The 15,270-nt window shown below is 44.6% G+C and overlaps 1 protein-coding gene across 4 annotated transcripts in view; it reads left to right on the forward strand.

The window, feature by feature from the left end:
- The first annotated feature begins 4,373 nt into the window (after positions 1–4,373).
- The window catches only part of PHF20L1 (PHD finger protein 20 like 1), an 88,227-nt gene continuing 77,330 nt past the window's right edge, over positions 4,374–15,270 (forward strand). The window contains exons 1-2 of one of the 4 annotated variants that reach the window (XM_030553852.1): positions 4,374–4,533; positions 5,742–5,856. In XM_030553852.1, the coding sequence (XP_030409712.1) occupies positions 5,774–5,856 (83 nt within the window). In that variant the 5' untranslated portion in view covers positions 4,374–4,533; positions 5,742–5,773. Of the gene's footprint in view, positions 4,534–5,738; positions 5,857–15,270 lie in introns of all 4 variants that reach the window. The other 3 variants (XM_030553853.1, XM_030553856.1, XM_030553854.1) reach the window with 3 other exon arrangements.

Below are 15,270 nucleotides of genomic sequence, written 5' to 3' on the forward strand. Positions count from 1 at the left end.
TTGGGATCGAGAGAACCGTTTTCTTTTATTGGGGTATTGGTTTTCATAACCATTCAGCCCCAGGACAAGTGGGACTGGTGGTGATACTGGGAGACTGGGGTGTCTAAGGGAATTGCTTGTGTGATTTGTGGTTAGCCAGTGGGGTGAAACCAAAGCCCTCTTTGTCTGGCTGGTTTGGTTTGCCTTAGAGGTGTAAAAACCCCAGCTTAGGGCTGTAACTGCCCTGTTTAAGCGATTGATCCTGAATTGGCACTCTCAGTTGGGTCCTGCCAGAACTGCATTGTAACAGGGGTGTCATTCATCTGTTGGACCATCTGGGCATATCTCACTTAGAACAGGTGATTTGATTACAGTCTGTAACTACCTTCATGAAGAACAAATATTTGGTAATAGAGGGTGTGATGGGTCCCCCCAGGGTGCCACTTGCAACTGCAGTACCACTGAGCCTGCCTAACCCATGAGCCTGAGCTCCCTTTCACACTGTGGTACTGTGATAAGTTGCCAAGCTCTTATCACAAGCAGCTGCGGCTTCACACACAGATACCGAGATCAGTTCTGCACGGGAAGGCTCAGCTAAGGCAACTCAGTTGCTAAGGCACGCACACCCCTTTGGAGGGTGAACCCAAAATTATACCATCTTGCAGTGCACAGGGAACTGTACACTGTAAGCTCATAAAATTTACCCGCTCCCTCAAGGTGGAGAGAGAGATGCAACAGCTTTCTGCCCCAAGTTATAATTTCCACACAAAACAAAAATAAATTTATTAACTACCGAAGATAGATTTTTAAATGATTATAAGTGATAGCAAACAGATCAAAACAGATTACCTTAGTAAAGAAACAAAACTGCAAACTGAGCTTAATACACTAGATAGGCAGGATATGAATTAGCAAATTCTAACCCTGAGTGATAAACAAGCTGGCAGATTCTTAAGGATAAACAAGTTGCCTTGGCTTTCTCAGGTTTTCATACACAGGCTAAAAAGCCCTCTAGCCTGGGACCATCATTTCCCACAGTTCAGTCCTTGCCCATCAGGTGTGTTGGTGTCGGGAGAGTGAGGTCCCACGATGATGTCATTTTCCATCTTTTATATCTTCTTTCCACTTGCTGGAAAGCTCTTTTGCTGTGATGTTGGTCAAACCGTTCCCATTGCATAGTGCTATCTCTGAGAGGTTTCTATTGTACACAATTCTTGGGCTAATCCTTGTGTTTGTATGCATTTCCTCAATAAGTCATTGTTTGGCCTTTTTACTGTTGTACCTGAAAGGCTGCTTATGGGTGTTTTCAACCTCACAACAAGTCTCAGTAACAAATACATAGCCAAATTTTATAACTTCATATATGACAATAGCACAAACAATCCAATGAGATATTACGGTCTAGCAGATCAAGACTTTTAGAATGATAATTCATAAGGCACACTGTGTACAAAACATACTCTAACTACATGACAGTGGTGGATATTGGGCTGTCACAGAGGGCTCTTTAGTCTAGCAGATATAAGCATAACAAGATGCAATGGCTGGAAGTGGAACCAGACAAACGCAGATTAGAAATAAGGAGCAGATTTTAACAATGGATGGTAACTACTGAAACAACTTACAAAAGGCTGTGGTGGATTCTCTATGCCTAGATATTTTTAAATGAAGATGATTGGATGTAGTTCAAACAGGAATTTGTGATGCAGAATGTCAGGCCAGATGACCTTAAAAACAAAAAACCAAACAACAATAAAAAGACACAGACATTCAAAGCATCTTATTTGTTTCTATTCTGTTTAGGTCCAGTAAAGAACTGACAACTGTATATTATTTTTGAGTCTGCAAAAAAGTACTCAACATCCTTACATAAATAAATTACAATGATCTGGACATGTGTATGTGCATATGTATTTGTTTTTCCTAAAGTTAATTAAGAATTAAGAAAAATGGTCAGAGGCCACCAGCAAGAGTTGGTGGCCGCACCGAGAACATCAGAACTGGGGGGTGATGGAGTGGGTCAGGGGGCCATAGCCCTCCCAACTGTCCACTTTTTGCCATGGGCCTCCCCCCGCCCAAGCCAGGCTGGCAGCTAAAGCCTGACTATGGAGTCCAGGCAGCATAGGGCACCATGCTGTGGACTCTCCACCCGCCAAGTTGTGACTCCAATGCCCCGTTCCCCAGGCAAAGCGAGCCATACTGGCAGCTGTGGGGAGCCACAAACCCTCCACCTGCCCTGGACAGAGGGGCCAGTGGCATGGGGACACAGGATGGGGACTGCTCTTGACTCCCCCACCCCAGGGAGGTGGAGGATACACAGCTCCCTGCCTCATCTGGCTTGGCCAGGAGCGGGGCCTTGGAGAGCCCTGGCCTCTCCTGGCTCCCTGCTTCCTTTCTCAGACAGCTTTATAGGGCAGGCTGGCTACCCCAGGCCTGCAGGTGGATCCACTCTGGTACTTAGGGCCTGGCCCTCAGCTAGTTCAACTAATACCCTTCTTCCTTTGGAACAGGTTTAACAGGGGCCTGGCTTGTTTCTCCTCCCCCAGCACCTTCCTCATCTCCACTCATACTATAAGCATCCCTGCCACCAAACAACCCTAAACACTGAAGCTACCTTCTCACATACATGCCAGTCTAATACTGCTATTCAACAATCCTGACACCACACCCAGCCCGCTCTTAGCTAGGACTGGTGAAAAACAGGAAAGTCATTTTATGGAAAAAAAATAAATCTCTTTCATTCTGCAGGTTTCTAAAAAGTGCAATTTTCTGTTCAGTCCACATTTTTCACAAGTATTTTTATTTTAAAAAAGTAACTTAAGGTTTTTTTTTTGGGGGGGGGGCTTCTCCCTCCTCCATTTTTCTCCTCCTTTCCTCAAGGAAGGGGGGGCAGGGAAGCAGGAGAGAAAGCAAACACCCACTACCCCAAAGTACTTCATGGGGGTGGGGTTCTTTGAAACGGACGCCAATAAAACATGATAATGTTTCACAGAAAAAAACACCAGCCCCCAAGGATAGGCCATGCATCCAGAGGCAGTGCTGGCCCATTGGAGGCCCTCTCCTTACCCCTCACCCCCAAATACAATAAGTATTTTTTATTTCCACAAACCAAATAATATACCCACACATACTAATATGCTTGTTCAAAACTCCCAAGTTAAATAAGATTAGTGGTATTTGGGGGGGGGGAATGCTACATCAGGACCCCCATGACCTGCTAGGGGCCTTAAGCAATTGCTTAGTCTGTGCATGCTTAGCACCACTACTGCATGCGCCCACCCTCACTACCTCTCCAGCAAGATTTCAACAAGCTCAACCCTTCACCTGAATTTACCCAAAAAAGCCAGGGCCAATCCCATCCCCATCATTTCAGCCCTTACCTTTCCCTGCCTGCTCACAACACTGACTCTCACCCCACTAATAATTATTTCTCTTCTTACTCATCCCAGCCATTTCCTACCCCACCCCCATAACAATGATGCTCATCCTCCCAGAGCTAACTTGTACTCCCAAACCTCCCCTTCTTCCACTCCACCATAAGTGACCTCATCCCCTTACTGCCAACTTATACCTCAAACCTCCTCCCACCTCCACAATACTGACCCTCCTCCCCCTACTTATACCTCAAACCTCCTCCCACCTCCACAATACTGACCCTCATCCCCCTACTTATACCTCAAACCTCCTCCCACCTCCACAATACTGACCCTCATCCCCCTACTTATACCTCAAACCTCCTCCCACCTCCACAATACTGACCTTCATCCCCCTACTACTAACTTATACCCCAAACCAGCCCCTCACCCTATAACACTGATCTCATCCCCCATTTATACCCCAAACCACCTCTCACCCCATAACACTGACCTCATCCCCCTACTACCAACTTATACCCCAAACCATCCCCTCACCCCATAACACTGATCTCATCCCCAAATTTATACCCCAAACCACCCCTCTCACCCCATAACACTGATCTCGTCCCCAAACCACCACTCCCTCACCCCATAACACTGATCTCATCCCCAAACTTATACCCGAACCCCCCTTCTCATCCCATAACACTGACCCTCAGCCCCTCACTGCTCTTATACTCCAAACCACCTCCACCACAGCACTGACATCATCCCCCCAAAAGTGTATGCCTCAAACCTCCCCCTCTAAGCTCTTAACCCCCCCCCCCAACACAGTCCTGCGCCCCCCCTCAGCCCCACTCCCCCACCCCCGGCTATCGCTGTCCCAGTCCCTTCGCCCCGCCCCGCCGTAAAGCGGGTGTCGCGCCGCTGCTCCCTGGTCACGTGAGGGGGCGATGGCGGCGCCCTGCCCCGCCTCGGGTTGTCGCAGGGAGGTGACGGAGCGGCTGGGCGCTGGGGCGCGAGGGGCGGGGCGCAGGCGGAGGGGGACTATGGGGCTCTGAGGGAGGTGCACCCCGCCGCACCGAGCTGCTCACCCACCGTCCCCGGTCGGAGCGGGAGGCGCCGCAGCGCTCGGGCTCGCGGCTCGGGCTCGGGGCCGCGACAGGCCCAGCTGCTGTCCCGAGAGGCGGAGAAGGCGGTAAGGAGTCCAGGGCAGAGGGGTTCGGGCCGGGCTCCCGGGCCTCTCTCCCCCCCAGCCGAACATGGGCCCGGCTGTCTCCCGCCTCCCCTGCACCTGCGCAGGCAGAACGCTGGTCTGAGGTTTCTGGGCCGGTTCCTCGGGAGCTTTCCCCGCGGAACCGGGGCCTGGGGTTTTGCCCCAGACGTGGCTGATGCCTGGGGGCTCCATCTCCGCCGCCTCCGACAGAGACCCAGAGCTGCCTGGGTTCCCCCTCTTCCCTCCAGAGTCAGAGCTGCCATGGGGATCCTCCACTCCCCCTGACAGAAACAGATGGGTCCACACCCCACCCTCCCCCAGCCCAGACAGTCTCACTGACCCAGGGGCTGGGTGATTTTCTACACAGTCCCACCCCCCAGAAAAACACAGACAGACCAGGGCTTGGGGGGTCCCCTACATCCTCGCCAACCCAGTTAAACAGAGTGGCCCAACTCCTGGGGCCCTCCCTCCTGCACCCCTGAACCCAGATGGACACAGACCAGAGCAAGGCCTGGGTGTTATCCCTGACACAGACCAGACCAAGGCTTTTGGGGGGACCTTTATGCACCATATAATTTTAAATAGAGATATCATCAATTTAAAACTGGTCCTTTTGGATGAAATGTTCTTACCTGCTATGGTTGCACATAAGATGCAAAATTATTGACAGAAATCTTATAGGAAAATAAATATTTTTCTATGCATTGTCAGTTTATGTTGTTCATTAGCCAGTACATTTCTATAGTTATTCTTTCCTCTCTATAGTCAGTCACTTTCCCTTTTTGCTTGTGTGGCCTTTCGTACAGCAATAGGGCTAGGGGGAACGTAAAACTAGGAAAATGTGATTATAAAATCACTAAAGCTGATGGGGAATTAGGGCCAAGTGTATTATTCGAACACATTTGTATCTCGTTTTTCAAAGTAAATAGATTGCAGGTTGATGGTGTAGCTGTTTGGGGGGTGGGGTTTAAGGAATACTATTTGTATATACGCTTTATATTATTATGCATAACAGTCTAAACATTTCTAGTTTTAGTGCACCTCTAGATCCTATAGTGATAAGTGCTATCATTTATAATAGATTTGTATCTCTTCACATGATTAAAATACATTCATTTGGAACGCTATTTGTATTTTTAATCAATAGTACTTTCTGCTTTGCAATATAAAAAAATATTTTTCTCTAAAAGTAGGGGAAAAAAAGAAAATAGAAGTTATCAAGATGAGTAAAAAGCCTCCAAGTCGTCCAGGGATCACGTTCGAGATTGGTGCTCGTTTGGAAGCACTGGACTACTTACAAAAATGGTAAGGAAGTCATAATGCAATGCTTAATTAGGTCAAAAATTTATTTCACTTGTACTGTGAGCTGTCTTTAGCTTCAGTTGTTTGATTTGTATTAAAAATTAATGTATCAATCAGTCTATATACTAATTTGATGAATATCCTGATTTTTTTAAAAAAAATAAGAATATTCAACTAAAGCAGTTATAGAATTTTAGGAAAACATTCCTCTAAAAATCAGATTGAAAGAAAATATTATTTTTTCTTGCATGGCTATCTTGTATTTCTAGTCATGATCATTTTTCTAGACATTAGTTTGTTTTCTTTGGTACTGGCATATGTCTATCATGGCAGTCTCTATCTGCTAAAATATTCATGAATCGTGATATTAAATGAAAAACGTATTCAGAGTACTCTGCCATGCAGTGTCACATGCAAGATGGTCAAGTGCACTTGTGTGTAATTCCAGTAATAATTCAAGGATCCAGTTTTGTTTTAATTTTAAGGTGTAAGCAGATCTCACAAATTTGAAAACTAAAAACTTGATGTAGTATTCAGTAATAAAACTTCATGCACATTAAAATTAATTCTTACTGTAGACTGTGAGGTAGTTAAGTCCATTTAACAGTGGAGAAACGGAAGCACCAAAGTTATGACTTGGCCAGGGTCACACACCAACTCTGTAAGAGCTAGGATTGGAAATAAAATAGGATTGGAAGAACAGGTCAACACTTGCTTAACATGTTGCATCAGCCTTTTTAGTGTTTTAACAGAGATACTCTAAGCCTATGGGAGAGAGTTTCTCCTGTCGGCTTAGTTAATTCACCTGTGCGAGAAGCAGTACGTATGCTGACTGGAGAAGCTCTCCTGCTGACTTAGAATCATAGAATATCAGGGTTGGAAGGGACCTCAGGAGGTCATCTAGTCCAACCGTCTGCTCAAAGCAGGACCAGTCCCCAACTAAATCATCCCAGCCAGGGCTTAAAAACCACCACCTCCCTAGGTAACCCATTCCAGTGCTTCACCACTCTCCTAGTGAAAAATGTTTTTCCTAATATCCAGCCTAAACCTCCCCCACTGCAACTTGAGACCATTACTCCTTATTCTGTCATCTGGTACCACTGAGAACAGTCTAGATCCATCCTCTTTGGAACCCCCTTTCAGGTAGATGAAAGCAGCTATCAAATCCCTCCTCATTCTTCTCTTCTGCAGACTAAACAATCCCAGTTCCCTCAGCCTCTACTCATAAGTCATGTGCTCCAGCCCCCTAATCATTTTTGTTGTCCTCCGCTGGACTCTTTCCAATTTTTCCACATCCTTCTTGTAGTGTGGGGTCCAGAACTGGACACAGTACTCCAGGTGAGGCCTCACCAATGTCTAATAGAGGGGAATGATCATGTCCCTCAATCTGCTGGCAATACCCTAACTTATACAGCCCAAAATGCCGTTTGCCTTCATGGCAACCAGGGCACGCTGTTGACTCATATTCAGCTTCTTGTCCACTGTAACCACTGGGTCCTTTTCTGCAGAACTGCTTTCTAGCCATTGGGTCCCTAGTCTGTAGCAATGCATGGGATTCTTCTGTCCTAAGTGCAGGACTCTGCACTTGTCCTTGTTGAACCTCATCAGATTTCTTTTGGCCGAATCCTCTGATTTGTCTAGGTCCTTCTGTATCCTATCCTTACCCTCCAGCGTATCTACCACTCCTCCCAGTTTAGTATTATCTGCAAACTTGCTGAGAGTGCAGTCCACGCCATCCTCCAGATCCTTTATGAAGATATTGAACAAAACCGGCCTCAGGATTGACCCTTGGGGCACTCCGCTTGATACTGGCTTCCAGTTAGACATGGAGCCATTGATCACTAACCGTTGAGCCCAACGATCTAGCCAGCTTTCTGTCTACCTTATAGTCCATTCATCCAGCGCATACTTCTTTAACTTGCTGGTAATACTATGGGAGACGGTATCAAAAGCTTTGCTAAAGTCAAGGAATAACATGTCCACTGCTCTCCCCTCATCCGCAGACCCACTTATCTCCTCACAGAAGGCAATTAGGTTGGTCAGGTATGATTTGCCCTTGGTGAATCCATGCTGACTGTTGCTGATCACTTTCCTCTCCTCTCAGTGCTTCAGAATTGATTCCTTGAGGACCTGGTCCATGATTTTTACAGGGACTGAGGTGAGGCTGAGTGCCCTGTAGTTCCCCAGATCCTCCTCCTTCCATCTTTTAAAGATGGGCACTACATTAGCCTTTTTCCAGTCATCTGGGACCTCTCCCGATCACCATGATTTTTCAAAGATAATGGCCAATGGCTCTGCAATCACATCCGCGAGCTCCTTTAGCACCCTCAGATGCCATGCATCTGGCCCCATGGATTTGTGCTTGTCCAGTTTTTCTAAATAGTCCCGAACCACTGCTTTCTCCACACAGGGCTGGTCACCTCCTCCCCATATTGTGCTGCCCAGTGCAGCAGTCTGGGAGCTTACGTTGTGAAGACAGAGGCAAAAAAAGCATTGATTACATTTGCTTTTTCCACATCCTCTGTCACTAGGTTGCCTCCCACACTTTCCTTGACTTTCTTCTTGTTGCTGACATACCTGAGGAAACCCAATAAGTACTCTTGACATCTTTTGCTAGCTGCAACTCCAAGTGTGATTTGGCCTTCCTGATTTCACTCCTGCATGCCTGAGCAATATTTTTATACTCCTCCTTGGTAATTTGTCCAATCTTCCACTTGTATGCTTCTTTTTTGCATTTAAGATCAGCAAGGATTTCACTGTTAAGCTAAGCTGCTCACCTGCCATATTTGCTATTCTTTCTACACATTGGGATGTTTTTTTCCTGCAACTTCAATAAGGATTCTTTAAAATACAGCCAGGTGTCCTGGACTCCTTTCCCCCTCATGTTATTCTCCCAGGGGATCCTGCCCATCAGTTCCCTGAAGGAGTCAAAGTCTGCTTTTGTGAGCAGCAGGTCTAGAAGAGCTCTGCCCCAGTTGGTTCCTCCAGCGCTTGCACCAGGAAATTGTTCCCTACACTTTTCCAAAAACATCCTGGATTGTCTGTGCACTGCTGTATTGCTCTCCCAGCAGATATTAGGGTGATTAAAGTTTCCCATGAGAACCAGGGCCTGCGATCTAGTAACTTCTGCTAGTTGCCAGAAGAAAGCCTCGTCCACCTCATCCTCCGGGTCTGGTGGTCTATAGCAGACTCCTACCACGACATCACTCTTGTTGCTCACACTTCTAAACTTAACCTAGAGACTCTCAGGTTCTTCTGCAGTTTCATACCGGAGCTCTGAGCAGTCATACTCCACTTTTACATAGAATGCAACTCCCCCACCTTTACTGCCCTGCCTGTCCTTTCTGAACAGTTTATATCCATCCATGACAGTACTCCAGTCATGTGAGTTATCCCACTAAGTCTCTGTTATTCCAATCACATCATAGTTCCTTGACTGTGCCAGGACTTCCAGTTCTTCCTGCTTGTTTCCCAGACTACCTGAATTTGTGTATAGGCACTTAAGATAACTTGCTGATTGTCCCACTTTCTCAGTCTGAGACAGGTGTCCTCCCCTCTTGCACTTTCCTGCTTGTGCTTCCTCCCGGTATCCCATTTCCCTTACCTCAGGGCTTTGGTCTCCTTCCTCGGTGAACCTAGTTTAAAGCCTTCCTCACTAGGTTAGCCAGCCTGCTTGCAAAGATGCTCTTCCCTCTCTTCGTTAGGCGGAGCCTGTCTCTGCTTAGCACTCGTCCTTCTTGGAGCACCATCCCATGGTCGATGAATCCAAAGTCTTCTCTCCGACACCATCTGCGTAGCCGTTCGTTGACTTCCACAATTTGACAGTCTCTACCCAGGCCTTTTCCCTGCACAGGGAGGATGGATGAGTACATGACTTGCGCCTAAAACTCCTTTATCCTTCTTCCCAGAGCCATGTAGTCTGCAGTGATCCCCTCAAGGTCATTCTTGGCAGTATCGTTGGTGCCCATGTGGAGAAGCAGGAAGGGGTAGCGATCTGAGGGCTTGATGAGTCTTGGCAGTCTCTCCGTCACATTGGTGCTCGGGTCGATATAACTACGTCACTCAGGGGTGTGGATTATTCACAGCCACTGAGCAAAGCTATTCTACCAAAGTAATTCTGTAGTGTAGACCAGGGCTCAGTCTTGCACTATGTGTTTACTCAGAAAAATCAGACTTAATCAAAATTTAGTAACTCAACCTGGCTTGTTTGTTTAGAAGTACTGTCTCAGCAGTCAGTTTGAAGGTACAATTGCTATAGTGGATACAACCAATAGTCTGTCTGATCCTATCTTCTGTTTCTAACAGTGGTTAGTCCAATATGCTTCAGAAGAAGTTTTATTCTTACCTCCTATCAGTTAGTTAGTGATTGTTGCCATCGGTCATGAGGGTCAATATCCCTTGCACATTTTTATTCTTTCTAATATAACTATGGATGTTCTTGTTCACATAAATGTCTAATCCTGTTGCCCTCAATAATACTGTATGTCAGTGAGTTCCACAGGTTAAATTATATAGTTACTCATGCAGTATTTACTGTGTAGACGAAGAGGGTTTAAATTTCCAGGGCTCTCAAACTGGCACCTTTTTACCAGCATTACTTTGTTCAAACAAATTATTTTCTTAGACATAATCAGTGTATGCTGAAAAGAAAATAGAACTGATTTTTGAACCACATTCTGTGGTACATTACTCTTCTTAGTTTGCGCTACAGAGATATGGTGAGTTAAATAAATTGTTCTCCAAAAAATTAGCACGTTATGTTCAAAGAATGTAAAAAAGGTTGAGGCTGCTAACATAGTGCTGTAAAACCAACAAATAGTCATGTAAGAAAATTTGACACCAAAGATGATAGCTAAAACTACAGTATGTACAGGAGCTAAAAACAGAATTGCTTCAATTTAATATCTAAACAGGAAAGAATCCTGTGGCACCTTATAGACTAACAGACCTTTTGGAGCATGAGCTTTCGTGGGTGAATACCCACTTCCTCAGATGCATGTAGTGGAAATTTCCAGGGGCAGGTATATATATGCAAGCAAGCAAGCTAGAGATAACGAGGTCAGTTCAATCAGGGAGGATGAGGCCCTGTTCTAGTAGCTGAGGTGTGAAAACCAAGAGAGGAGAAACTGGTTCTGTAGTTGTCAAGCCATTCACAGTCTTTGTTCAATCCTGAGCTGATGGTGTCAAATTTGCAGATGAACTGAAGCTCAGCAGTTTCTCTTTGAAGTCTGATCCTGAAGTTTTTTTGCTGCAGGATGGCCATCTTAAGGTCTGCTGTAGTGTGGCCGGGGAGGTTGAAGTGCTGTCCTACAGGTTTTTGTATATTGCCATTCCTAATGTCTGATTTATGTCCGTTTATCCTTTTCCGTAGAGACTGTCCAGTTTGGCCGATGTACATAGCAGAGGGGCATTGCTGGCATATGATGGCGTATATTACATTGGTGGATGTGCAGGTGAATGAACCAGTGATGGTGTGGCTGATCTGGTTAGGTCCTGTGATGATGTCGCTGGTGTAGATATGTGGGCAGAGTTGGCATCGAGGTTTGTTGCATGGATTGGTTCCTGAGCTAGAGTTATTATGGTGCGGTGTGCAGTTACTGGTGAGAATATGTTTCAGGTTGGCAGGTTGTCTGTGGGCAAGGACTGGCCTGCCACCCAAGGCCTGTGAAAGTGTGGGATCATTGTCCAGGATGGGTTGTAGATCCTTGACGATGCGTTGGAGGGGTTTTAGCTGGGGGCTGTATGTGATGGCCAGTGGAGTCCTGTTGGTTTCTTTCTTGGGTTTGTCTTGCAATAGGAGGCTTCTGGGTACACGTCTGGCTCTGTTGATCTGTTTCCTTATTTCCTCGTGTGGGTACTGTAGTTTTGAGAATGCTTGGTGGAGATTTTGTAGGTGTTGGTCTCTGTCTGAGGGGTTAGAGCAGATGCGGTTGTACCTCAGTGCTTGGCTCTAGACAATGGATCGTGTGATGTGTCCGAGATGGAAGCTGGAGGCATGAAGGTAGGCATAGCGGTTGGTAGGTTTTTGATATAGGGTGGTGTTAATGTGACCATCACTTATTTGCACCGTGGTGTCAAGAAAGTGGACCTCTTGTGTAGATTGGTCCAGGCTGAGGTTGATGGTGGGGTGGAAGCTGTTGAAATTGTGGTGGAATTTTTCCAGAGTCTCCTTCCCATGGGTCCAGATGATGAAGATGTCATCAATGTAGCGTAGGTAGAGAAGGGGCGTGAGTGGACGAGAGCTGAGGAAGCGTTGTTCCAGGTCGGCCATAAAGATATTGGCATATTGTGGGGCCATGCGGATGCCCATAGCAGTACCACTGATCTGGAGATATATATTGTCATCAAATTTGAAATAGTTGTGTGTAAGTATAAAGGCACAGAGCTCAGCAGCCAGTTGTGCTGTGGCATCATCAGGGATAGTGTTCCTGACAGCTTGTATTCCATCTGTGTGTGGGATGTTTGTGTAGAGAGCCTCTACATCCATGGTGGCTATGATGGTGTTTTCTGGGAGGTGACCAATGCATTGTAGTTTCCTCAGGAAATCAGTGGTGTCACGAAGATAGCTGAGAGTGCTGGTGGCATAGGGTCTCAGTAGAGAGTCCATATATCCAGACTCTGATACTATCTAAACAGGGTTCACCATATCTTTAGTACATAAATTAAGTAAAATTTTGCAACAACTTTACACACCTGAACAGGAATTAATATTAAAATTGTGTGGCTAAAACAATACTGGAAACTAGAAGACGTACGTTCTTTCATTTGAAGAAAAATCATTTATCTCAATAACAAGGGAGCTTGTTAGAGAAAATTTGTCCTTCTATGAAGATTGTCCTACTCCACGATATGGTTTATGTTAGTACTCCACGTGTTTTACACCTAATTTGTTCAGCTGTCACTTAAGGGGCCTTGTTGACTTTAAAATTTGCCTATCTATTTTCCAACTAAAATGCATCCATCTCAGCTATATACAGAAAAAATTGTACTGAGCATACTTTAAAAAAAAATTACATAACTTGCACGACTAATTTGTCTACTTCATTTCTGTCTAACAAAAATTGTTTCTTGAAGGGCTCCAAAAAACATGTCAGATTAGAGTTCAATTTAAATCTTTCTATTTTGTCAACACTCAGTTGCTCAAAAATAGATTTAGCATCCTTTCAATGTGTACATATGTTTTATGACATGTTTAAGCCTTATGCCAGTTTTTTTAAATCGATCCAACTTTAACTGCAATTAGGCTTTACAGGATTAATTTTTTTAATTTAATATCAATGTTTAGTTTTAAACATTTTAAAAAGTTGTATTGATAAAAATTCATATTTGCAGGGAATTATGGGGTGTATTTCAGGCAATGGGTAGTGTCAGAAAATAATTATTTAATAACAGACATTGATATTTAAAAAGTTTAAAGCTTTGTAACTGTTAACACAAAATGTCAACATCACATGTCAAAATACACAAAGTATCTATTCTTAAACTCTCAGTTTTCAAGCAATATTTTTCTTACTTTGCTTATTTGTAAATTTTCATTATTGAATGAAATATTTTTCATTGGGTTTTGTGTGTGCAGTGAAATCGACTTTTTCCAACATTTACCAATATAGCCTAATTCTTAAGAGCCTAATAATAATAGCAGGTGTAAATTTTACTAAAGAATTAGGAGTTTCTAGGAAAATTTCCACCAGCGTTTTGAAATTTACTACATCAGATCTTAAGGTTTTATCAGTATAATTAGTTTTTTACATCTCATCTCATGAAATGTTATTTGTTTTGTTAGGTGAGGCCATTCATATTCATAAAGTATTGTAGGCTTTATCTACTCAATGGCTGAAGCCACGTTAGATTTCCCTGTACTGTTTTACAGCTGTTATATGCTTAGGTGACTGACACAGTCAGCTTGGGACTGCTGGGGGAAGCTTTGTCCGCACTGGACAAGGAAGTCAGTGAGCATATTTAAACTTGGTTATTGCTTGCATGGTTTCACCACTTTGTATACATAGCCACGATAGTTTTCTCGTAACTGAGTACCTTTTATAAAATACATGTGTGATATGCAGTTACACAAGGCAGTTTCTGAACAAGATACATTCTTACAATTGCTTTAGTTTTAAACTTAACTAAATTGGTCGTAAATTCAACTCTATCTAAGGGCTTGGCTACACTCAAAACTTCAAAGCGCTGCTGCGGGAGCGCTGCCGCAGCAGCGCTTTGAAGTGTGAGTGTCGTCGCATCGCCAGCGCTGGGGGAGACCCCTCCCAGCGCTGCACGTACTCTACCTCCTCATGGGGATTAGCTTACAGCGCTGGGAGCCGCGCTCCCAGCGCTGCGGCACTGTTTACACTGGTACTTTACAGCGCTGTATCTTGCAGCGCTCAGGGGGGTGTTTTTTTCACACCCCTGAGCGAGAAAGTTGCAGCGCTGTGAAGCGCCAGTGTAGCCAAGGCCCAAAGTCTACTTGAGCATTTGGTAATAGATGATGATAACCATCTGGGAAGGTGTATTAGGAGTATTAAGAACAAAACAAATAGGTAAAGGTATTTAAATAAAGGAATGGGTGTATAAATTGCTTAGACTGGAATTCTTAAAAAAGTAAGTACACATTGGTCTTGAGGTTTTTAAAAAGTCCCTTTTTGGTTCTGCTTTTGTCTGTTACAGTGTCGATTCAGGACCAGATTCCTCAAGCACTTAAATGTTTACAGGATCAGGCCTTAGACTGTAAGCTTTCTGGCATCAGAGACGTGGCTTACACATTAGTGCTATAAAATTAATGTGACCTCCCCTTCCATTCTGTTCTTGTTTTGTGATCCTGTGGACCCATTATTTCTCCTATGAAAAACTTGCTAATGCCTGATGTCTCTCCTGTCTGTCCATATCATCTCTCGTCTCATACTAAGATTGAATGCTCCTTGAGCAGGGGCTATGTTTTTGTACACAGCCTATCACAGGGGGATCCAGGTCCATGACTAGGGCTTCTATTTGCTGTGGTAGTACAAATAATAATAATAATAATAAGATGCAAATCCAGGAAAAGTGTGTAGTGAAGGAGACACAGAAAAGGGACAGTTGGTCTGTGTATTAGAAGCAAGGTGGAAAAAGCTTGCCAGTGTGTGCCTGTTATAGAAGAATGTTATGGTTGGTGAACAGAACTGACTGAAGGGACTAGACTGTCTGGGTTGCTTTTTATTTCCTCACAGAATAGATAGAGGTCCGATGGATTTTTTTCTGTAAGATTTGGAGTGACCACGACAAACAGGAAGCAATTCTGTAGTCTTTGTTTTGGTTTTTAGCTGACTGAGAGACCTGATTGCCTCTGCTGTTTGGTGGAAAGTCTAGAACGGAAGAAAGGGTGTAGGGGGAAAAAATCTGTCTAGTATTGGTTAATTAATTCAAAGGAGAGGGTGGCAATAAAGG

The sequence above is a fragment of the Gopherus evgoodei genome, chromosome 2 (assembly GCF_007399415.2).
Source record: "Gopherus evgoodei ecotype Sinaloan lineage chromosome 2, rGopEvg1_v1.p, whole genome shotgun sequence".
NCBI classification, from domain to species: domain Eukaryota; kingdom Metazoa; phylum Chordata; order Testudines; family Testudinidae; genus Gopherus; species Gopherus evgoodei.